Consider the following 27,220-nt stretch of genomic DNA (forward strand, 5'->3'; position numbering starts at 1 on the left):
AGGATTTTTTTTTATTGATCACTAGAATATATATTTTTACTTCAATAAAATAATTTATAAAATTTGAGTTTAAAGTTTTGCTGTTTGGTAGCACAAATAATTGAGTAAATTGAGACGAATAATTACTGTTAGTTGATAAAAATAAAATACGTAACTTTTAATTAGCTAATAAAACCACCAGAAATTAACGACTTTGAATTAAAACTTTATAACTTGGCCAAGAAAAATAAATGCAGATGGACTGGCGAATAAAATAATAATATTCAAAGCATCTGGAGGAAAAATAAACAAAAGGAATAAATAAAAGGCAGCTAATGAGAAGACTGTGTAGTAAATTCTAAGGGATGGGATGAGAATCAAGTTAAGTCAGTGTGAATTGATTCCACTAATGAGAGTTAACTAGGACATTTAATGAACGCAGCATCAATTTTAACATTGAATCTATTTTAATTTAGCGTTTCCAATTAGTATTGCAACAAATTGAACGTATGATGATGAATTATAATCAACCTAGCATTTACATGAGCAAAAATATCTATAGCGATAATAATGACGGTTGAAATCAAACTTTTATCATCAAAATTATCATCATTACCGTCGTTTATAAATCTCATTAACTTACAACAGCATGATAATTACAATAATAATGAATTATAAATTAACTTGTAGTAATGAATTAATAAGTAGTTGCTGAAGCTTTATTATTATAGCAAATGAAATAGTAATATTTTCATCCTTCGAGCATACGGTAATCTCAAAAGCATAAATTTATATCAGTGCTGCGGAACAAATGCGCCACATGCCTAGTTCCTTATTATACTCCCCTCTATCATAGAGTAGTTTAACGATAATGCCTCATTTTCCGGAATTAAGGTCTTTCGAAAGTTCTCTAGAACACCCGGCGTTACTAAACCACGGTGACCAAAATGGGATAAAAAGCTACTAGGAGTTAAATAGAGACCGAAATATATGGAGAGAAAACTTAAATTATGTCTGAGTGAACCTCCTGCATAAATAGTTTCACATTAGTTATTATTATCATTATTATTATTATTATTATTATTTTTCTTTTTTTTAATGATCTATTCTGCTATTATATACTTTGTAGCGAATAATAACCCCTGTTTCTCATTGTCCTTAATGAACGCCTGTGGCTCATCTCTGTCAGCACAAAATACTATATGGTCCTTCCGACCTTTACTATTATTATTATTATTATTATTGTTCAATTTTTTTTTGTACTGTGCCAGTTTTGAATAGAGTTTTCACATAATTAATTTAATCTTTCTCCCCGAGTTCCAAATTTTACGTAATAACTCATATGTTAAATATTGTGAAGCATTTTTAAAATTTAATGTATTCATAATCATAAAATATTTAGTAAGTGATGTTTATTTTAAAAAATTTTTAAAATGCTAAGTATAATATCGTCAACTGCTGAAAATTATTTAATTATTCATGCAGTTTGAGTACTTTGTGAAAAAGAAAAAAAATGTAAATGCATGAAAATTCTTAGCGTTAAAAAAGTTGCCAACTACTTATTATACTCTTAAATTATTTGTAAACTGATATTTAGATGGATAGTTTTTTTATGCATACTTTAGGATATTTAGAAAAAAAAACGAGGCGCTAATCGATATTTATTATTCAAGAGCTCTCCTTAAATGTTTTTTTTTTTATTTTTTTAATAAAGCTATGATCAAACTACTGAAATAGTTTTTAAAAAACTATTTGCATACTTTTTTTTATCAAGTGTAATAAATTATTGTCAGTTTAGAAAGAGTACAAATTGCAAATTGACGTAATTATTTTTCAAACATATTTCCTCATCGATTTATCGGCAAAAAACAATTGAAAAGAAGCTCAGGAATATCTCTCGAATTCGGCAGTAATTGAAATTGTTTAAATTCCCATCTAGGAAATTCCGTAATCTCAAGCAAATGCCATTGAAGCTCGTTGAATTTTCACAGCTGCATAAAGTATTGGATGATTGGATTGTATAAAAAATAAAATAGTGTACAGTGTAAGAGAAGGGTAGCACCTAAAATAGTATATATCTACATCTATATATGTATGTAAAAGTATATAGTCTCTACGGAAAATAGAGGATTAGGTGAAAAATTACTCATGCTGGGCCCAACGATGCATCCCTGGCTAGTTTTCTTGTTCACTATTCCATTCCAATTTTCCGTTTCGTTGCTGCACAGAGAATGCGATTGAGTATTTTAGGAGTCACCTCGCTACATTCGTGACTCTTTTTTCAACCAAACTTTTTTTCTTTTCATTATTCACGAGCTGAAAGTTGGTCCCAAGCAAATTTTTATAACGCAAATGAAATTCCGCAGCAGAACAAAAAAAAAATACGAGAGAATTCTCGATCGGAAAACTTTTGCGAAATTAATTAAAGTATTTAAGCGATTATTCAATTTTCATTGAATACCATTAATGCCATTTATTCCATTACATTCCTCGAGCTGATAAATTACTGTTGCTATTATTATTATCGTTAAATTAATACAATAAAAAAAATGAGTTTTATTTTTATAGCATTTTGACGTTGAACTGAGTAGACTGAGGATCAAGTAACAGAGACAATCATATGAGCTTCTTATTTTTCGAACAATTCCCCTAGCGAATCGTGGAAAACTGCATTTATTGTATTTCACTCTCGATAGCTACGTGATCCAATCGTTGAAAGTTCTCTTGTTCGATCTTCTCCTCTTCTTCTTCTTATTTTTATTCTTATATGACAAAGATTCTCCCGAGAGAAAGGGAACACGTTTCGATAAATCAGTAATAAGATGAGATAGTGCATTTTGTCGTTTTGACATGTGAGATAAATAATACCAGGTATTATTTACATTCTTTTCATGAATATTATGATACCCGTTAATAATTAATTTAAAAAAAAATCTCTTCGCTTTTGATTTGACTTTTGTTGAAGTCTACTCGAAGAATAATATTCAAATTTCAACTATAACATTATTTCATAGAATAAAAATATGAGAGTATATTCTTTAAGATTGCTAACTTGACTGAAAGTACTACGTACGAATAATAGTTGTATAAAATTTGAATGAAATACTGAGAGTACAGTTGCTGCTGCTTATCTTTTTTCAGGAATGGAATGACGTCAACATGAGGTGGAATGTCTCGCAATACGGTGGGGTAAAAGACCTTAGAATTCCGCCTCACAGATTATGGAAGCCCGACGTTCTTATGTACAACAGGTAACGTTAACAATCACTTTTATTTTTATAACCCTACATATTTATTCATCATTATTACTATTACACTATCGTTATCTAATTTTTTTAGACATTTTCAAATAATTACACTACACGGAAAAAAAATATTGCGCTTATCGCTCACCAACGGAGAGCGACAGTTGTATCGTGATTAGTACTAAATTGTTACTTGATTTTCACGATATCTATATATATATATCAATATGAATGAAACACTAGATACTTATTATAATGATCCTACGGATCGTGATTATCGCGATTTACTTCTCAAGCGCCATCACTCATAACCAAATTATTTAATAAAAAATTTACATCAATTACTTACGTATATTCTATTACTTGTTTACATTTCTTCATAATAAATAATAATAATTTATTACAATTATTAGAATTATTAACATGTAATTATTAATTCCAACTCAAAATAAAATTGTAATGAAGTTAAAGTTAAAAATTCATCTATTTTAACCTCAAATGTTTTTATGATTTCCTCAAATGATCTTATGATTTCGGGATACGCCTGGATCGCGATAATCACGATCCAATAGATCAACACTTTCCGTATACAACGTATAACCAACCGAGGAGAGTGAATATCACGATACCGTTTAGTGGTGAGCACAATATTTTTTTTCCGTGTAGTTGGCAACATAAATTTCATACTTGACATTAATATCCAAAAATTTACCTATCAAAATTTTTTTGGAATAAAGTTGTAACTGGCTGGAAAATAACTGTAAATATATATAAATATATATCAACAGTTTTTCGCGAACTTTTTAAATGAATTATTGTTGTACGGAAACTTTTTTAACAAAATGTCATTATTTTGGTGGCAACTAAAAAATGCATAATTTATTCAAAAATATAAATGTACACATTTATTAAAAGTTATGACGATATTCATTGAGCCAGATTTTTAGATCAGAAATAAGTGTTATGCTCGAATGCAGCTTTCGAAAGTAGGCTAATATATCGACATTAAATTTTTCAGAACTTTACAGACATTTTCTGAATAATAATTTGCATATTCAATACACGTTCACATGTTTTTCATCCTGTAACGCTGACAGTTATTAGATCGTCGAAAAAAATTACCCGAAACGTGCAATGGAATTTTTTAACGCTACTTTTCAGCGGTGAAAATTATATAGATTAATGTTATAGTTATTTGGCTACAATATTAGATATTTGAAACTTATATACGGAGCGAAAATTATGAAAACGGCTCATATTTAATGATAGAATCATCTCTTGATGGTTATAGGATTGGTTACTTTGGATTATGGGATATATTCTTACAATACCTTTAGAAAAATTTATCATTTTCATGGGTATAGTTTTTGTGTGATATGAGTCTTTTTCTCAATGTTCATTAATTTATTAATATACCAGCCATCAAAATGACACTTCGATGTACATATGGATAAATAAATCTGCCACATAAAATATTGAAATTCTTAAAACTAATGACACTTTTTCAAAGAGTTTTAGAGACTCGTGATTTATTTTCGTAAAAAATTTTTTTTTTAACTGATTATTTCCAATAATTTTACTCCTAAATTGTATCGCGATTAAAGTCTACATAAATTCCGACAAATCAGTAAAATTTTTTAATTTTTTTAAAAATAAAAAAAAAATCTTTCTTACACCGAAAAAAAAAATTTCTTATCGCTAAAAAATTTTTTCTTGTTCTAAGAAAATTTTTACTTGACCCAAGAAATTTTTTTGTATTACAAAGTGAAAACAAAAATTTCCTTAGGGTGAGAAAAAAATTTCTTGGAACAAGAAAAAACTTTTTCAGGAGAAAAAAAAATCTTTGAGCCAAGAAAAATTTTTGTTTTCAATTAATAATACAAAATATTTCTTGCGATAAGAAATTCTTTTTTTCTGTGTAGGGTATTCTATTTTGCCTTAAAGTAAAAAAAGAAAATTTTGCGATAAGAAAATTCATTAAATTGAAATAATTACTCCCATAATATTATGTAAGTTGTCAAAATATTATTAAAAAATCAATACCCAAATAAATACAGGATTTTATATATATATATATATATATATATATATATATATATATATATATATATATATATATATATATATATATATATATCGCGTTACTAAAACCAACAGGGCGTATCTCAAAATATACGCCCTTTTGGTTCTGCAGAACCAAAAGGGCGTATAAAATTTTTTTTTTTGCTCCAATCAATGTAAAAATATTGAAAACATTAAAATCTATGGAAAAAACGAAAAAAAAAATTTTTTTGTTTTACGCCCTTTTGGTTTTAAGCAAAAATTTTTTTAAAGTCATAAGGGCGTATCCTATTTTTTCGGTTTATTATTAATTATAGGTCAGAGTAAGAAAAAAAATTGCAAGGGTAATAAGAATTATCACTCCACAGCTTGATTTATCTGAACAAATATTTATTTGAATAAAAAACCAAATTTCTTTATTTAATTTTGATCGAATCTTAAGTTTGTCACAATTTTTTTAATTCAACAATTAATGTAAAAAATATGTATAATTCGGGAACGAAAAAATTCTAAATTCTATGAGTGCTGTGAAATTTAATTTAATCAAATTAAAAAAATGCACATTTAGATTGTTCAATTTTTCAAAGGTGCATTTTTTCATTTTTCAATCAAAGTTTCATTTTCTGTTTCCTGTTTTTTTTTTCTTTTTATTTTCAAAAATCAATTACCGTTGTTCTTGAGAATTGTTATGGCTCTAGAATACCAATATATCAAAGCAAGTTTAATGACCTAAATCATTTTTGTGCATCAGGCACCGTCCCACAAAAATATTATCAATTTTATTAAAGATTAATTTTCAGCGATGGTAATAGTTTATAAATTTTTTTATTATTGTCAAGTTATGTTCTAAAAAAAATTAAAAAAATTTTTTTCATACTCTTAGCTACAGATGATTCTGACGATGGAGATGGTATAGGACTAATACCCTGATGAATTTATTTTTTCTCTATTTTTTATTTGTTTTTTCACTTAAATAAATATTTGTTCATATAAATTAAATTGTGGAGTGATAATTTTTATTACGTTGGCAATTTTTTTTCTTACTCTTACCTATAATTGATAATAAATCGAAAAAACAGGATACGCCCTTATGATTTTAAAAAAATTTTTTCTTAAAACCAAAAAGGCGTAAAACAAAAAAAAAATTTCTTTCGTTTTTTCAATAGATTCTAATGTTGTCAACATTTTTACATTGATTGAAGCAAAAAAGTTTTTTTATACGCCCTTTTGGTTCTGCAGAACCAAAAGGGCGTATATTTTGAGATACGCCCTTATGGTTTTAGTAACGCGATATATATATATATATACTTTTCATAAAGGATTAAAACCCATAAATTATGAAAATCATTACTGTTATATGGGAATGACACCTATAGTGGCTATATATATCTTTTTTATAGTATTTATTTTTAAAATCATCAATTTTACAGATTTCTATTAAGCAATGAAATGTCAAGATAAATAATAAAAAATTAAAATTTAATTTGACTTCTGAAATCTACGTCTTTCAGTTTGAATATTTAATGGTTTATCAGTTTCCTTATTCTATTAACAATATAGATTATACAGAAATAAGTTATAGAAACATACTTAATGCTAAAACTGTGTCGTTGGATCGAGTACTGAAGTATTCCATTTGAATATTGAACCGAGTTGTTTCTGTTACAGAGTTAAATAATTAATTAAACAGTTAGGGCTAAGAATAAATTATAAAGTCATTGACCATATGATAATTATTTGCTCTGAGTTTGTTTACTAGGTGAAAAAATGAAATAAAACGAGGGCCAGACAGATGAAATCAGTGAAAATTCTTTGAAATCCGGACATTTAGATTAGTAGATTGTTAGAAAATCTGGTGGAGGTTAAAGTTTACGTGATGCCAGGACACAAGAGATTCTTGTGTCCTGGTATTTCATACACACATATAGCACCAATATAGTGCATAGCATTCTCATCGTTGCAATAGGCCGAGAAAGAGAGAAGAGTGTGGTATGAGAGGGTTAAAATAAGACATAGACGACAACATATCCAGACAATGCTTTTCTCCGGTATATATATGTATATATAAATTCAGTTGTCTCGTTGTATTTTAGAAAATAAAGCATAGGTGACATCGTACATGACCCGTCCAGTATAAGTCATATTGTACAAACTCGAACGTTTGTCTTTTACGCTATTACTTTTACTCCGTTATTTCACTCCAACCATATATATATATATATATATATATATATATATATATATATATATATATACTCATACCTTTAGGTGTACGTGTATCCACAAAGTTTCTTTTATTTAATTAATTCAAACGGTCAAATGAAAATACATATTCATGAGTTATAAAAAAAAAAATTTTTTTTTTAATAAAATGAAATTTTCATTCAATTTAATTTATTCCTATTTTTTTTATTTTTTTTTTTTTTGTTTTCGTTTTACGTAAGCAAAAGTTATATGCTCTTATAGTTTATTTGCGGAAAAATTCCTTCAAATAATTAAATAATAATAATAAAGAATATATAAATAAATATATTTTAATAAATTAAAATATTGTATTATATTTCCAAGTCCAACTTTAGGGCCAGCTTTCAAACTTTTGTGTGAGAAACTTTTATTGTAATACCAATTTATAATTCTTTTAAATAAATGACAATTCTAATATATTACTATTATAATTTAATTAAATAAATTACAAATTTATAAGCTTTGAAATTAAATGAAAATGATGAAAAAAGCTCAAGTAATGACAAATGTTTCCCCCGCTAAAGACATTACAATCGTTGGACACAAGAGTAATCTCGTAGCTGCATGTACGACCAGTTGACCCCAACGGATTGTCATGTGGTGATGAAGGAAGTTGATAGATATATATACAGAACATATTACCTCGTTGAACCAAATATATATAGATATATATTGCAGTGTTTCTGGTGGGTTTCTCTCTTGCGCCATTCGATTGGGGTGTGCACTGCTCCCACATGTATATTAGTAATACTCTAGCTATGACTACGACTATGTTAGAGTTTCCAAGTACAGAGTGCATACAAATCTTACATACATAATGGCAAATACAGAGACGTCCTTCATATCCACCGCCTACGACGGTCCAATTGATGCGTCGAATATCCGAGCGTCGAATTCTCAACCGATTCTAGGCCACAGCCGTGCATAACCACTTGATCTAATATATATTCGTATATATATGTACGTATATATATATATATACGTATATATATATATATATATATATACTACACGATTACATTGATTCTGTTCAGAGTTCTCACTCCTTAACCAAGAGTTTGTAATGTCGTGGTCTGCTCCTGCTTGACTTACTACGATTCGAATAATGTAAATATCATTCAGCAAAACACAATACATCTCAACAAGACAATATCCGGTTCACTAAAGTTTTTTGTATGTGAATTTAGATTAAAATTATCTAAACCCAAAAAATTTATTTGTTTCACCCGAAATTCGATAGTGAATAAAAAATGTTTTTATTTTACGCTGAGCCTGGTTTAAATCCGCATTAGCATTATTTGCTAAGCGTTACAATCTCGTCCCACTTTCCTTCCCTTACGAAAGCATTGTATTGGAGAATGCTAAAGGGACAATCGTAATATTGCTGAGAGAGATAGAGCATAGGGGAAGTGTTGTGCTCTTGGTATATGACAAAATTAAATGAGTTCACATTCAGGACACGCCAATGGTTTGACAGTGTATGGGAAGAACGTGAGAGAGCATCTGTAAAAGGATGCAATATACGTACTCATGTGTGCATACATGTATGCATATAGATGTACATGTACATGGGTAGAGGATAAAGGGAAGACAGAAGACTTGGACCTCCGCCAAGGGTAACTTGCATTAGCTATCCGCTTGCATTCGAGATTTCGAAACCAAAACAGATTAAATTCGTGTTTGTCGATACGTAATGAGCACAGTCAAGCGGCAATATACAACAACGCTATATCCCCTTCATATAATATATGCATACATATATATATATATATAGAGTATGTATCACTTTTGAGCTTTTACGATTTATTTGAATGTACTTGAAAATATATAGATATAAATATAGGTATGTATGCATTATATATAAATCTATCGTGCGTTCTCTCTTTCTCTTTCATCGACAACGCGTTGAATTGCCTGCAGGCCGTTTCCCCTGGCTTATTGGAACATTTATCAGTTTGGGGTCTACTCGGGCACTCTGCTCTCTACTCTGTGCCATTGGCGCTTAACTTCCTAGTAATTAGCACCGGATGAGAAACAACAGATTGTTTAGTTCGGAGGGTAGTTGTGTTTCGGATAAGCTATTTATCTCAGCATTAATTTATTATTTTATTTTATTTTAATTGCTGAAGAAAAAGTGCGGCTACTTTTTTACGGAGCCAGTAATTGGATTGGCGAGTATTCAATGAAAAAGAGGTCTTGCTTTATGTCTATATATTTAGATAAATTTTTCACTTAGAAATGTCAGAAAGCACATTAGATATATTACTAGCTGGCTCACAAATATTATATACTTACATTTGAAAGTCACTTTAATATAAAATGTTTCAATCGTAAAAACTAAGTGAAAGAAGTAGGAAAAAATGATAAAAAAAATTTTTAACTGACTTTATATCTAGAATGTACTTTAATGTATCACTTTGGTGAACGTTAAAAGATGTATGCACTGTAAAAAAAACCGGAGTAAGTCTACGCGGTGTAGGTGTTAAAATAACACCGTCGCCCGTGTAAATATTCTTTACTCATGTTAAAAATATTTCCCGATATTAAAATATTTTTCGGTGTTGAAAATATTCTACTTTGTGAATATTTTTACTTACTTGATCACTACAGTTAGACAGGATTTTAATTAATTAATCAAATTATTGCTAATTGAAATGGTGGGTGTAAAATTGTGTAATTTTTAAATAAATTACGTGTAATATAAATAATTATTTAAATAAGTACATAGCAAAATTGAAAATTACTCCAGATAATGTTGATTAAATTTTTATATTTTTTTATATGTAACATATTTTTTTTTTCTTTCTATCCGTGGATTTTATTTTACACCGATTTAACACCGGTATTTAAATACCGCCTACAATGGTGTTAAAATGAATTCATTTTTAACACCGGTTTTTTTACAGTGTAGAAGTTTCTTTATTTTTGAGTTAAAATTTGCGGTATATAAATTTAATACAAGAATGTACTTGTGCAATTGTTTGTTTCACTTGATAAATATAAAAATGATAAAATCTTAAGTATTCCTTGATAACTACTGTTCAAGTAAAGTTTTTGTAGCTAAAAATAAATAAATAAATAAGAAAAAAGTGACCACAAATTGAATATATTTTCCAGAAAAAAAATAATTTACCAAAACTTTTCTCATTCCCCCCAAGTTGTAATTTAACTTTATTTTTTTCCATCAACTTTAAAAACACATTTTTTATTATAATTTTTTTACTTCCAACTATAACTTGATGACAGGTTCGTTTCGGACTTGAACATCAGCACAATAGAACCTCGAGTAGAGAGTAGATAGCAGAATGAGAAGACATGAGTGAGATAATTAACTTTAATAACACCGTCACTCGGTTTAACGAGAGAGTTACCGCTGTTGTAGTATTGAGACTATGCTATAGTTGAAATAAAAAATATAAGGGATAGTAGTAGCCTTAACAGTAACTATTAAATGTGTACTTACTACCACTATAGCTGCTCATGCATCAGTGAAAACAATTTCAGTAAATACCTCGTGATGAAAAAAAAAAAAAAAAAAAAAAAAACCCAGTGTTAACAATGAAAAATCCAAGTGAATCAAAAAAAAGTTGGAAAATTACAAAACTGGGTGAATTTTTTACTCCATTTTGGCCTTTATCGACGTGTGTGACAATTCTGCATTGCGGGTTACACACTATACGCTCACAATATACTTACACATATATCTATATACATGTATGTATATATATCTTTGAGGATTTTTCGATCGTTTCAAAATTTGATTTTTCGTCGTTAGATTCTCTTGAAAGTATATCCGAGCGAAAGCTACAAAAATCCGTGAAAACTTATCCCATTCTGGATTTCCTTGTGCTAAAAGAAACTGGAAAAGTGGGTGGAGCTGTAAAGACCAACAAAATATCTATATATAGAGAGGAAAGTATACAGGAAGGAAAAGAGGGATGATGGAAGTTAGGAAGGGTGAAGAGACTGTGGTGCTTTCAAAAAGAATGCAATAGCGGATTGGGTTGCGGCCAACTGGCCGGATTCCAACCAATCCTCAGTCGTCCGGGATATAGGACTAGTGGTTGTGCTCGCTCTGGTCCTAGGTCTTACTCCTAGTTCTGGTCCTACTCTCAGCTAGTGCTGTTTCTGATGCCATGTATAGCCATTCAACTCGACAGCATAACTTAGCTCTCAACTCGGAGAACGTCTCGGTTGCTTTCCATTCAGAATCATGGCTTATCAATGATGCAGCCGTGTATCCTTGGATCCTTCCAGTGGCACCCTATCTATTGCACCAGAGTAATTTAAATCAAGGATATGTACTCTTGGTACCGTTATGTACACGATATGACGCTAAATATCTCCATACAACAAACAGTTTATGCAATAGTGGCTGCACCAGAAACACCAGATTCTAATGCTGCAAATTATGCACCGTATTCCTTAGCTTTATTAGACAACAGACACTCATCTGTAAACTGTAAAGTAGGGTAAGTATTAGAAATGCCGCTGTTACAAGCGCAGACTAATCAGCCAGAATAAATTAATAATGTAATGAATGATGTTGATATTAAGCGCACTCGGAAACCCACTGGCTATTTTTAAATTCATACCATCAAATAATTAACATAAGCATAAACCCCGCTCTGCTTGATACTACTGGTGGTGTGTAACTGTATTTATCAAGTTGCTACGCAGTAATGTATTTTCCATGTTCTCTCTGTTGAGTAGTTCTGAATATATACATATATATGTATAAATGCACGTTTTCTAGTCATAAACGACAACACAACCTTTGTACATTTTATAGACGTGTGCGCGTACGTGTTAACGCGACTAACACAACAGCCACAGATTTTACGCTAAACTTTGATGAATGAAACTGGGATTTCATACTTTACTTAGAATAGTTGCCAACTTACTAATTCTCATGTTAAAGTTTATATCTGAAGCTGAAAAGGAGGATAAATGAGACAACTTATTGAGCATAGTGTCTATTAAGTTTATATCTGTGAAAATTATTTTGTTTTATGTTACAGCGCTGATGAAGGATTCGACGGAACTTATCCAACAAATGTTGTTGTTAAGGAAAATGGAACTTGTCTTTACGTACCACCGGGTATATTCAAAAGTACCTGCAAAATAGATATCACATGGTTCCCATTTGACGATCAGCGTTGCGAGATGAAATTCGGCTCCTGGACTTACGACGGTTTTCAGGTTAAAAATAAAAATACTTTCAATACTTTTGATCCATCGGAATATTCATTTCGCTACTTATTACTTTTTTCATCACAACTGCTCTATTGAATTCATTTGGGCGTTAAAATTTAATGGATTATCTATATGACAATTCGATTTTAATATAAGAAGATTGTAAGATATTAAAATCGGATTTGCTTTTTTTATTTTTTACAAAAATTACGATAGTTTGGGTGGATTTTACGTGTGTTGTCAAGTGAGTGCACAAAACAAATGAAATTTTTCTGACAAAGAAACGATTTTGCTGATGCGATTGAACCTTCACTTAACATTCTAAGGACGAAGAAAGTAATCGTGTTTATATTCAGAGCCTGAAGCTATTATTGCCCTCTCAATTGATTCTCTATAAAGCAGGATGATGAGGAAATTGCAAAGTTGAGCATGTCTATTTTATTTATTTATTTTACTTTTTTTTCCAATCAAGAATAAAAATTCAGATAAAATAACGTCTTGATTGCTTTAAAAGTTATAAATATATAACTGAAGTACATTGCAATTGTAAATACCAGAAAATTTATTGCAATTTTTTCTTTGTACTTTATATAAATTTTATTATTTAACATCATAAAATACTTAACTCAATTCTACTTCTCTGTTATCATTTTTCCTTAAGATAAAACTTGAAGACAATTATTTTAATTGACCGTTTTTATCTACAACATTAAAACATATTTTTCAAACTTATTTATGGAACTTATAAGTAAACACAATGGGAAAAAAGTTAACAAAAAAAAAAAGTTAAGAGTAGTAATTTTCACTACAGGCTAAAAATTTCTACCGATTTTCGCTTTGAAAAACAATTTCTCATAACTTTAACTTAAATTTTTTTTATCAATACCCTAATTGACTCTCCAGATAGACGAATAAGAAAAAAAATTAAAGAAACGGACTTGATTAATGTAAACTATAGGCTTTTAAAACAGAGAAACTCTTGAAATCTCGCAAAGCAAAGAACGATAATTTTTTAAATATTCATACCCCTATTACTTATTAAAAATGAGCGATAAACTTTATTTTCCACTTTATTACCCTGTCTACTTAACCAAATAATCTATTCATCTGAAAAAATTGCTGAAAAATTCTGAAAATACTATTTTTCGAGCCCGAAACAACCGAACACTCCAGACTGGCCTTTAAACTGAATTTTAAGTATTTCGCCCCAGTTTGGTCATTAAAAATTTTAAAATATCGAACATAAATCAATCTATCTATTTAAATTTCATATTTCTGTATTAAAAATTTATAAAGTCCACGACTTATTATTTAAAAATCATACCACGTCTAGACTGTCTATTAAATATTACCATCTGGACCTGATGCAAGCTAAAAAAGTGAAGTTATTTATAAAAAAAAAAAATTAATAGCCAGGTCAAAGTGAAACCAAACAAAATTTATGAAAATCAATGCCTTAATTAAAATGTCTAGTCAAGTTTGTATATTGTTTAATAGATAATAAAAAAAAAAAATCTGAAATACGGTTGACCCGGTGGACCAACACCAAAATTTTCACTTTTTTCGAACTCTTCGGGGATTTACGAGTGATCCGAGAAATAAATCGTTTATTTGAGAAACCCCATAAATCATATTTTTTCGAAATTGGGTTCTTTGGATGTTCCCCCATAGAAATTAAAAAACAGTTGACGGGGTGACGGAAATATTATTTTGTTGAGAAACCCCATAGATCAATTACTTATGGGGTTTTTCAAATAAACATATGCAATTTTAGTTTTATAAAAATAATTTTTTCTTTTTTGTTTAAAATTCGTGCTTTTTTTGAAAAAAAAAAATAATATGACTGATTAAAATACTTAAATTAATTATTATTTTTTGTAATTTCTGAGTTTCAGAGTTTATATACATATTATATACTTCATTTTATCAGTTTAATAAATTATTTGAGTAGAAAAAATTAAAAAAACAATAACTTTATAACTTTTTCTTCCGTTTGGTTGAGAAACTCCATAAGTCAATCAACTTTAAATAATTTTTTTAAGTAGTTTCAATTAAAAAATTGAATTTTTCTTGTTTGAATATTTTCCAGAGACGCTAACATTTTCTCTTCAATTATTTATTTATTACTTCAATGGAAAGTTTTTCCAGAAAAATGTTTTTTGTATTTCCTAAAAAATTTTGTTTTCTTGTCTTATGGGGTTTCTCAAATAAACGATTCAAATACTTTCCAAAAATGAATTAGTGAAATTCACTGCAAATCGGTGGATAGTCACTGTTTTCTAGTAGTATACTTATAGCTGGTTTCCAGTACATATTCACTAATTCGCAGTGAATTTCACTAATACATTTTTAGAGAGCACTTCGAAAAAAAATTTGAATTTGAATTTTTTGTATGATTTGTAAGCTACTCAACCGATCGACTCCAAAATCTAAGCAGTTCTAAGTTTTTCGTGAAGTTCTTCGATTGCCGCCAAAAATGTTCAAATCGGTTGGTTCGTTTCAAAGATATCGTTGGACAAAAACAAAGTTACACACATACACGGCCGGAAGTCCATCTGAAAATGGTCAGAATCGCTTCCTAGGACCGTAAAATGTCGATATTTGATGAAAACTTGATTTTCGAAAACCGTTTCGAAACTAATAGTGTCCCTTTGTATAAAAATTTCAAATTTTCATAGCGAAAAGTTAAAAATTTGTATATTTTATAATTCTAGCTTGGGGACATTAAAGTTTTCAAAATTGACAAATTGCATTAACGAGCAATGATATCATGTTAAACACTTTAAGATAGTTTTTCAGTATCTTCTCTTGGATAAAGTTAATAAAAAAAAAAAAATTGTAAAAAAAAAAACAAGTTGTCTCTTTGAAAAGCTTTTTAGAAGCAATTCAACAAGAAATTCAATTTTCTCACCAATTTGATTCTCTTGAGATGATATAGTGGTTCATTGAAAATATTCTTCACCGCAATGTTGTAAGTTGCGGCAGCACAACTCTCCTCAGTATTTGCGCGTATGTAATCTCTAACTATTTTTATCTTTCTCGGTCTGTGTATGTGTGTTTTGAGAAGTAAAACGTTAAACATAGACCATTATTATTCTCATTTATTCACTAGAGAGAATCCCAGTCGAGACAGGAGTTAGTCAGTTGACATTAATTGAATGTTTCCATCTTCTTCAGTTGGATCTTCAGCTACAGGACGAATCTGGCGGGGATATAAGCAGTTTCATTACCAACGGCGAGTGGGATTTGTTGGGTGAGTTCACATTCATTTCTATCTAAAATTTAACATAGTCATCACTTTATTTTTTTATATTACTTTAAACTATTTTTCAACCTAAATATCTCGCATACTCTATTTAAACTCTTTTATCCTCATATTTATAGCATACTTGCGGTTTTACCTAAATCTGAATAAAGAATCCATTAATTAATATTCTCTTATTATCGATAATTCATTACACTTTTTTTAAATCCATAATAGATGCTGCTTCTTTTGTTTATTTTTTATTTTTAATATTTAATTAAAATATTTATAAATATAAAGGACGGGGGTAAAACCCGGTATTCCCAAAATTTAAAAAAAACGATAATTTTTTAAAAATGTTTTTCAAAATCATTTTTGTAAATATATTTGAGCATTATTTTAAATTTTTTTCGTTGAACTTTTTCAAAAATCGAGTTTCAATCGAAAACCTGTTAATAATTTTTGTTTATAATGTCCAGAAATTGTATATCCTCCCTATATATTTTACAATGTTTAAAGATTTATTTAAAAGAATACTTTATGGATATTCCAAGCTGCTTATTTACGCGGACCACTAAATAAATGTTTCCTGATTGCTAGTTATTCTCTTAAATTATGCACGAAGCTATTAACTAAAGAATACCGCCATTTAATTATTTTTTAGTTTTATTTTCATACTTATCCATACTAATTAGTTAGCTATACTTTGCTATCGTGAAAATAAATCAATCGTGAATAAAGCCATTGACCCTAATAAAAAAAATTTTCAGTTTAATTTAACTAAAATAACTTTTTTAAACCTGAGTACTAATTTTTAAAATAATTGAAAAATCAAATTAATTATTTTTCAATTTTTTAAATGAAAATCTTACTTTAAGAATTTTTTCCACTTTTTATCTATCGGCATACTTTTAAAAATTCAATGTCATAAAAAATATTTAATTAAAAAAAAAAAAAATTAATTTATTTTCAATGAAAATTAAGGTTGAAATTTATTTTCCCATTTTCCACTTGAATTATTTTCATTCATCTGCCTAAAATATTTCAGCTCACTAAAATCAACGCATAATATTTTCGAGAGCATATTCAAGACATTAAATCACAGCATAAAATTTTATGAAATTCAAAAATAAAAATTAACATTCATCGCTTATATATTGCATAAAAAATTCAAATTCCGTTCCATATATATTTCAAGGAACATTTCGGCACGATGGCGCGCTTTTTCTTATATTCTCCAGTGCAGCATCGGTATTTCTTTAACAGGACCCTCAGTATCGTTACTCCGCAGTGACCCCTTACCATCGTCGTCAAATCCGATAATCTAACGTACGTGGACTCGAAAACGTGGTTTGAAAAAGGGAAACGACGTCGCCGACGTTCTCGTAGTCACTAGCTGACAAACGATAATATTTTTTTCTTATTTTACTTCCTTTCCTTATCCCACTGCAATCTATATATACACATTTATTTAATGTCAGGCACGTATTCCCGACGCTGCAATCATCTTTTTCTACAGCCACACACTCTATACTCATATATTTACACACATATATCTACAAAACCTTTCCTATATTTATTTTTTATTCTCTCTTCCCGTATCATCTCAATAATTCGTAACACAGCCTGAATGCTATCATTTCAGGCGTGCCTGGCAAGAGAAATGTCATCTACTACAACTGCTGCCCAGAACCCTACATAGATATAACATTTGTGGTTATCATAAGGAGACGAACACTTTATTACTTCTTCAATCTGATTGTACCGTGCGTTCTTATTGCCAGTATGGCTGTCTTAGGATTTACTTTACCACCTGATTCTGGTGAAAAGCTATCTCTCGGTAAGTTGAACCGTTTTATTTTTACTACACATAAGTCCTTTATAAATTCAATTGACCAGACTATCACCGCTGTTGCTGCTACTGACTGATGATGTCCCAATTCAGTCGATAAACCGCAGACAAATGTTTTTAGGGGCTTTAAAACAAAAATAAAGGAAGGCTTGAATGAAAATAAAAAGATAAATATATAAAACGAGTTAGCAATTACCGGTTAAAATAGCCTTCATCATCAAATCGTGGTAATCCGGTCGTTATTTCAGTACCAGTTACCAAGCGGAGATTAGTCTGGTATAAGCGAGTTAAGGGATTTCTCTGTCTGCTTCACATTTTCTTTCTCACTTTACTTTCCTTTAACTTTTGCTATTGCTAAGGCTGGTCAAATCAAAAACTGATTCATTTCGATGATAAAATTAACCTTTCAATTAATTACATTTATTTATCTTTATATATTTTTTTTTTAATTGTTATATTTATTTTCGTGTAAGAAAAACTTTGAAAAAATTCAAGTTAAGAAATTTACAACTTCCTGACCTCTTTTGTGAACAGTTCTAATAAAAATTAAAAAATTTTCATACTCTGTAAAAAAAACCGGGGTAAGTCCAGGTGGTGTTAAATTTCAACACCGAAAGCGATTCTACATGCAGATTTTTTTTACACCAATTTAACACTGACTTTTTAACACATTTTAACTACATCGGTGTCACTACATTTTAACACCGTTCTTTTTACAGAGTAATTGGTTTTAAAATTTATTTTGCAGCATTTTTCAAATCAGCAAAATTTTCAAATCGAATTATTTTTACTTTAAAAAATTTCAAAGAAATGTAACCAAAAAGTACTGAACTGAAAATGTATTTTGAATTTTTTAAAAGTTCAAAAATCTATCAGCGTAAATTTCAAAATTATCTTAAATTTAGAAGCTCACTTTTGTGAATTTTTTTTAAACATTTTTGTAACAAATTATTTTACACGAGTTATTAGTATTAACAAAAAAAATAAATTTTTACAGGGGTAACTATTCTCCTGTCTCTTACTGTGTTCTTGAACATGGTTGCCGAGACAATGCCAGCAACGTCCGACGCTGTGCCATTATTAGGTAAGTAACTGAAGTAAAATATTTTTGTACGTGTAACAATTGTGCAACTATAAATTTAAAATAATTTTATTTTATCTTCATTATCACCTCAATGTTATTTAATTTAAAACTTAGTCATGGACGAATCAAAATTAAACTCACTTCCAGATAATTTGTTCACAGTAACTTATAACTTGTAATTAATTAACTCAATAAATTAATATTACTAATGGTTTGAATACTCGAGGCACTTAATAATTAATGCTCCATTTATTTACAGGAACATACTTCAATTGTATCATGTTTATGGTTGCCAGCAGTGTGGTCAGCACTATTCTCATATTGAATTATCACCACCGTAATTCTGACACTCACGAAATGTCTGAATGGGTATAAATAATCACTACATTTAGCTTAACTACTTGATAAATAACTTTATCACTGACAATAATTATATTTTATTTTTTTTGTTTAATGTCTCAACATCAAGGTACGGATATTGTTCTTAAAATGGCTGCCTTGTTTCCTCCGCATGTCGAGGCCTGCAGACAAAGAAGACAAAGACGGTCAGAAATCACAAAAACCATCTCCAGTAACTGGTAATATTAATAACTGTATAAATATTATGTTTACTTTGGCAAATATTTGATATTAAAATTATTTCTCTAAGACAAACATTGTAAAAATATGTAATACCGAAGTTATTGGTGCATGTTTTAAAGTTTAAGACACTTCCCAAGTACTCTATAGCGTAGAATTAAAGTAAGTTTAATGTAAATAGTTTTACTTTAATTGCTAGCCAGGAGAAGTTTCAACTCATTTGCTAAGCTCAAATTTGCTCACTCCCATAACAATTTCTTCTCATCTACTAATATTCTGCTTTTTATATAATAGATTTCTCTATATCATTATTACATATTATTTTATCTGAATAAATAAATTAATAAAGTTCTTACATCCGAAATCCTACGAGCACTCAGACTACTCAAATATCATTAATGCTTTCAAAAATAAATATGTCGGCTCAGGTCGGGATTTATATGTTTATTGTAATCAAATAAAAATTATTCAGTATAATTATATCCTAGAATACTGAGAGGAAGTAACGTTTAGAAACATCGTATTTTGTTTTTATAAAAATTTATGGTGGTGAAAACTTCAAAGCTGATATATTTTTTTTGTTTGAGGGTTTAAAAATTTATTCTAAAGAATTTTCTCAATGGAAAAAATTTAAATTCAAACATGCTTATTTTTTTTTTCTTATTTTATAAATAGATTTCGAACACTGATATAATTAATTTTTTTTTTCATAAAACTAAAACTTATGAAAAATTTTTCTATTTTTTACAATTCAGATGTCGCTAATTTTTAGTTCTAAATTTTCTTCAAAACTTTTATCGATATATCAATGAAAATAAAAATAAAATAAATTATTGCATAGAAAAATATATAATTTTTTAAAAGAATACTTGCAGTATACATAAGTGTCATATAAAAAATTAATATGAGATTTAATATCAGAGAATCAGTAAAAAAATTTCACTGACAGTTCGAATTGTCAACAATTTTTTTTACTATTTCCTAAAACTTGTTTCCATAATTCACTGCCGGTTATCTGTGCAAGTTAATTAATAAAATAGTACATAAATTGTTTTATGATCACTTGAAATAAAGTTAAAACTTAAATTGATTCAAAAACTCAACTATAGTAATCGATAAATTAAATTTATTCCATAATGAAATCAATGATACTGTGTAATAATTTAAAAAATTATCTATCGTGTGAAAACAATAACTCAGTAATTAGATAACATGACAATGTACAGGTTTAATAGTAAATAATAAATAATAATAAAGTGTTGCGTGTGTTTGTTTAGGTCCAACAAAAGGATATGGAGATCTGGAGCTTCCACAAAGAAGCAGCAAATCATTGCTCGCAAATGTGTTAGACCTTGAAGACAATGCACTGGCGACCCACAATAATATGTTAAACAACGTGTACAGTACGCCAGGTCCTCATCATCACATAGGTCATGGTCACAGTCATATGCACACAGCAGCGTCCCAGACACCACATCATCATCACAGTCACACACCTGCGCCAACGCCACATCATCAGCATTCGACGCCGCTGCCACATTCTTCATATCCACATCAAATAAGTCACACACCGCATCATCATCAGCATCCACAAGACGGCGGCCCGCCGCAGGTTGAAACGATATTACAAAATACTTGTTTATGCTCACGCTATGAGCTCGTTCTCATTTTAAAGGAAATTAAGGTAAGATCACATGTTATTACACATTATTTATTGTCAATTAACGCTGATCATTTACTTTTACCCGCCACATAATTTTTTTACTATCTTTTCATCATGGAAATAAATCTTTCCTTGAGACAGAGGGTTTTCTCCAAATAGCTTTTAGCGGTCGATCAGCGATATTTCTCTAACCACTGAATTGATTGCCTTTAAATTAAGCTTGTATATTTAGCAAACATTACTTTATTATTCAATTAACTGGAATGTCGATAAGTACTATTCTTTTCATTTATTTTACGAAAAGTATCGGAATAAATTTTAGAAAAATAAACGATTGTTGATTTTCAGGCGGCCATAAGTTTACCAAATAAATTTTTTTTAAATTTTCGCTTGATAAACTGAAGCTACATGTCAAGAAATTTACACTGCAAAAAAATTTAAGAAACGGTTGACTCGGCGAAAAAACCCAAAAACTTCCGGCTGTTTTCGAGCTCAAGGAGCTGAGTCTAAGTTATCTGTAGATTTTCTATAGAATTTCTTAGGCGGCGATCCTGATCAAAATTAGGTCCAATAACCGTTTGGAGACTCGGGGGGTTTTCATAGAGAGAAGTTAAAAACTGGTGTAAGTCTACGTTGTCCCGGTATTAAATTTAACTCCGAAAATGGTATTAAAATAACACCAGTAGGGATGTTAAATTTTTGTCAATGTTAAAATAAAAGTAGTGTTATTTTTCAAGTATCAGAAGTCGAATTCTATTTCAAATACAAAAAAATTTTTTATTGTTTAAAAAATTAATGATACGACAGATTTACCAATTTATGGAGAAATCCAAAGAATATTTACCCACAATTACGTGTAAATGTTTTTGTATGAAATATGAGAAACAGATTTTTCTGATTCAAGTCTCTTTGCAAATTAAATTTCCGAGAAAAATAGAATAAAATTATCAATGATTAATTTATCATCTTTAAATCAGTTATTACCTTATGCTTATGTTTTTATTCAAATTGACGGTAATTTCGTAACTTTGACAAACTATTTGTATTACTTTCATTCTGTTTTGTAGATCTTAAAACATTTATACTCACGCCCTCATACGTCGATCAGTTATTTTTTTACTCCACACACTGAGAGAACAATTTATTTAAGCCAAGTAAATAGATTTATTTGACTGAACAAAATCATTCATTTCATTCAAATATATATTTGTTTATAGTTAACAAATCTTGGTTGAAAAAAATTCCAAATAAAGATTTGTTAACTATAAACAAATTATTATTTCATTCAAATGAACCATATCTTTGGCTCAAATAAATACTAATTGGGTCCATTCAAATATGGGATTTATTTGCCTGAAACGAATGTTATTCGGCTCAAATAAATTGTTCTCTCAGTGCATCTACACCGTTTTAATACCAGTTAGATACCGCTAAGTAGCAGTGCTACATCAGTGTGTTTATTTCAACACCGGTTTTTCTTACAGTGTAAGCTCGTTTATAATGCACACCCTTCAAATTTTTTATTAAAAAGTAATTAAACACACGGTAACTTATTTTAACTATCTAGTATTTTTTTTTAATTTCCATATTTTCGTCAAACAAAAATAATTAATAATAAATTTCCGACAGAATATTTGTGTACTTAAAATTTGAATTATTTTGAAAAATTTTACTTCTGCCTGTTTATTAAAAAATTATAATTTATTTTTGGGGCTTAATTTTTTGTTTCATTGATAATATAAAAAAGACATTATGTGGTTTAGTGAATTTAGTTTTTTTTTTTTTTTTTTTCCTATCAATCTGCGCAGTCGGCGAGTACGATCGATGTGATCATGTGAAGAGAAATGCATACGTATAAACCTAAGGGATAATTCTGGTTTGCTGAGTTGGCGCGAATTGAATTCTCTCTCTTCTCTCTCAGCTCATCGTTGTGTCGCACTATATATTAATATTTGACTAAGATTATTAGGTTTTTAATCTGAAATGTTAACGTCGACATAATTAAATCCTAGGCAGTATCGAAATTGTCGATATATTGATTAAAAAAAATAGTATGGACTGTTGAAGTAATAAAAAAAAATAATTTGACAATATTTTACCAACACTTGGCATTTTTCCCACTGACTCTCTAGTTTTCTTTATTTTTTTTCGTTCATACTATTTTGATAGTTGAGCTTTGTAACAACTTTTTAGGTCACTGATTTCTATCTTGTTAAAAAAAAAAAAATATTTAATAAACTGCAACGTGCTTGTTATATTTTAAATTATTTAAAACTTTTTCTATTCCTTAATTCACTTTGACTCTTTATTTTAATCGCCAACTCGGAAAATTACTTAATTGATTCTCGATTTAAATCCTTTCAGTATTTTATTGAGGTTTTAATTAAAATATCTGAAATATAAAAATTAATTCTTATACAATTTATATTACAATAAATTTACCGGATTAATTTCTTTATTGTACGGAGATTAAAGATTATAAATCAATTGATTGGAATTAATTACTTTATTTATAAATTGAAAATTTAATTTTTTTGACGTTGAATTTTTTTAATAAACAAAAAGGTGACATTTTTTCAATAAAACTTTTACAGTGTTCATAGTAAAAGACTTGAAACATAAAACCGGTTATTCAAAAATTTTTCATATTCATAATTTCATAATTATGATTTTTATGGAAAAAATTATTTTCTTATTTATGTTTGAAATTAAAGTTTATTGCTCATGGATTATTGTAAAATTATTTGAAAAAAATTTTTAGTAATTCGATGGGTTCAAAAATCTGAGCTTCGAAAAATTTGAAAATTTTCAGGAAAGTGTTGCCTATATTTTGAATAATAATTTTTCAAAAATTTTCATTTGAAAAATTATAAATGTGTCAGTTAATTGAATAATTCGGTTACTAAACAAAAATAAAAAATTCAAATATAAAATGTTTTTCAAAAAACACATCCTTTTTTTATGGTATTTGTATAAAAAAAAATATATAAATTTATTAATTAGTACGGACGTAGTTAAATAGTGAATGCCAACTCGGATTTGACGATTTTGCGTTCCCTATTCGTATGTACAATAATTAAATAAATGAGCAAATACTATATAATTAAATTTGTTATGTGTTACAGATAATAACCGATCAATTAAAAGATAACGACGAGCAAACAAAAATAACAAACGACTGGAAGTTTGCAGCGATGGTGATTGACAGGATGTGCCTAATCATTTTTACACTGTTCACCATTATTGCCACAATCACCGTCCTATTCTCGGCGCCTCACATTATCGTCACGTGATTTAGGAAAAAGCAAGCTCGCCACACCGTGGAGACGCTGAGCATTACTATACGCCATCATCATCATCATCATTATCATCATCAGGATCATCAGCATCACCATCATCACCATTCACATTTATTACGACTATTGGTTGTTACGGGTGGTTGTTGTTGTCACACTTGTGCTACAATCGCACAATCATATTTAATGCTTGTAAAATTGAAACTCAATAATATAATAACTTTTTTTCCCAACGCGGGTTAAAAATTTTATATAACTAAACAGAAACAATGTCCCAGAATCCAATACGGCACACTTTTTTTTTACTATCGTTCCCATTTAGTCTTTTATGAAAAAAAAAAAAAAAAAAAAAAAAAAAAAAAAAAAAAAAAAAAAAAAAAAAAAAATCATTCTTCACGTCATATAATAACTAATAACAATAATAATAATCACAGATCAGACCACGTAATTTAAATTAAAAAAACCTGCGCGTAAAATAAAAAATGTTGCGCATACGCTAACATGATAAATTTCATATGCGTCGGCACATTTTAAATTATTATTGTTATTATAAATCATAAATAAAAAATAAAAATTGATTTAATAATTTATAAAAAAGAAAATTGTGCCAGTATTGACAGGACACGTTTAATAAAATAAATAATAAATAAAATAAACCGGCACATCGTAAAAAAATATATTTGTGCAAGAAATATGCCAATGCGCACATATTATACTCTCAACACAATGAACTGCCAAGGTAATTCAAATGCCAGTGAATTTTACTATCCGTATCAGTAGTACGTAATAACGACTATGAAAAAAAAAAAAGTTAAAAAAAGTAAAAAAAAAAAAAATACTTAAAATAAAGATATAAAACATTTATACTACGAGATTAAGTGGCGTGCGATAGCACACATTTTTTAACCGAATAAAAATAGGCGGGGATCTGAGACGAAACGATTAGCGACTGTTAATTTTAAGCGTAATTCAATTTATTTATTTTATAAATGCATCATGTAAAAAATAATTTTTTTATATATATATATATATATATATATATATATATATATGTATGTATGTATGTATGTATGTATGTATGTATGTATGTATGTATGTATGTATATATGTGTATAAGTACATAATTATAACTTTAATCGCTGGTCTCTATTATACATATACATATATATATATTAAATAATCTTCTTATATTAAATCTAGTCTATTAAATCTTTTTTCAATTCTATTATTACTATTATCTGCTGATGTATTACATAACGATAATTAAAATCTAAACTTTCGGCCGCACGCCACTCACTAGATGGCCGAACGAACGCATTTTACTTTATGAAAAATGCCCGAATCGGTTTATCCGTCAATTCTTTGTCCATAATTTAAAAAAAAAAAGAAAAAAAAAATAACTTAATAACACAAAACAGACATAAATTTAAATAATAAATAAAATTGCATCGAAAGCGTACGCTACGCACCCAAAAAAAAATCTAACGTATTTACCTACACGCAGACATTTGAGTATACACTTGCGCGAAAAAGACCCAGTAAAAAAAAGTTTAATAACAAACACTAAATAAATAAAAATATAAACTATAACTACATTACTATTGATGTATTCTACTGCATCTCCACGTCTTCCAAAATCAATTGTTTCGTCGTCGTACGCATTAAAATTTCTCTCACTGGTGGGTGGTACACTTTAAATTATCCAATGCAAGAATAAAGGAAAGGAAATAATGATAACAATAATAATCAGAATAACAATACTGTTTATTATTATTGTTATTATTATTTATAAACATAATACTGAGAAAAAATATGAGAACGAATAAAGAACAAAAGATACGAAACAATTGAATGACTAAAAGTTCTGTAAACTTTTTAGGTGGCGAGATTTTAATGGGTACCAGTTGAACATTTAAAAGTTTCTCAACTCTTTTAGGTATCTTTGAAATTACACTTTACCCTTTAACGAAAAATAAATAAATATAAATATATAAGTATATATTTATATATATACACACATTATAATTATAATTATAGGTTATTTCGAGAGTACATCGTCAATTATTATTACTCTCTCATCATATACATATATATATATATATATGTATATTAGGGTGGCCCAAAAAAACCGACTATGATTTTTTTCCGAGTCTCTTATGAATTTGTTGGTTTAACATTTTCTCAAAACCCTCTCCAAAAATCAGCTCGATAAACAATTTTTGAGGGTTCGCTTAAGAAATTTCAAAGTTCCAAAAATGATTGAAATTCGGATTTTTTTTTTATTTTTTCTTTCTCGTGACAGAAATATTTTATATGTAATATCGATGCCATGCTCAAAATTTTAGCTCAAAATATAAATTTTTAAACGTTGCTCAATAATTTTTGTATATTAACTTAGAATAGGAAACTAATACTTTGAATTAATATTTGTATTTGTTTTATAACTCAACTATTATCATTTCACTGAAATATAACTTTTGCATAACCAAAAATATACTGGATAGTATAAACAGGAAAATTAAATTATAAAATAAAAAGTATGTAAATAACTTATTTTTACTATGTCTCAGGTTATATTTTTATTCATAATAATATAAATTGATGGATAAAAAATTGAGATGATTTAATATTAATATTCAAGGGTCGCTCGAAAATGTCCAAAAGACAGCACTCGGAAAGATTCAAAATTATTGAGCGACGTTTAATTATTTAAATTTTTAGCTGAAATTTTCAGCATAGTCATAATTTTACAAATATAAACTATTGCTGCCACGAAA

At 28.6% G+C, this 27,220-nt stretch overlaps 1 protein-coding gene across 4 annotated transcripts in view; it reads left to right on the top strand.

Annotated features, from left to right (window-relative positions):
• LOC103580703 (neuronal acetylcholine receptor subunit alpha-7) overlaps positions 1-24,772 on the top strand; it is an 84,480-nt gene extending 59,708 nt beyond the window's left edge. For all 4 annotated transcript variants that reach the window (XM_053737201.1, XM_008562565.3, XM_053737202.1 and 1 more), the window contains 9 exons: positions 3,121-3,230; positions 12,551-12,731; positions 15,903-15,978; positions 17,615-17,809; positions 18,819-18,905; positions 19,165-19,274; positions 19,375-19,483; positions 20,762-21,168; positions 24,273-24,772. In XM_053737201.1, the coding sequence (XP_053593176.1) occupies positions 3,121-3,230; positions 12,551-12,731; positions 15,903-15,978; positions 17,615-17,809; positions 18,819-18,905; positions 19,165-19,274; positions 19,375-19,483; positions 20,762-21,168; positions 24,273-24,440 (1,443 nt within the window). In that variant the 3' untranslated portion in view covers positions 24,441-24,772. The remainder of the gene's footprint in view (positions 1-3,120; positions 3,231-12,550; positions 12,732-15,902; positions 15,979-17,614; positions 17,810-18,818; positions 18,906-19,164; positions 19,275-19,374; positions 19,484-20,761; positions 21,169-24,272) is intronic.
• The last annotated feature ends 2,448 nt before the right edge of the window (positions 24,773-27,220 follow it).

Source organism: Microplitis demolitor, chromosome 3, assembly GCF_026212275.2.
Source record: "Microplitis demolitor isolate Queensland-Clemson2020A chromosome 3, iyMicDemo2.1a, whole genome shotgun sequence".
In the NCBI taxonomy this organism is placed as follows: domain Eukaryota; kingdom Metazoa; phylum Arthropoda; class Insecta; order Hymenoptera; family Braconidae; genus Microplitis; species Microplitis demolitor.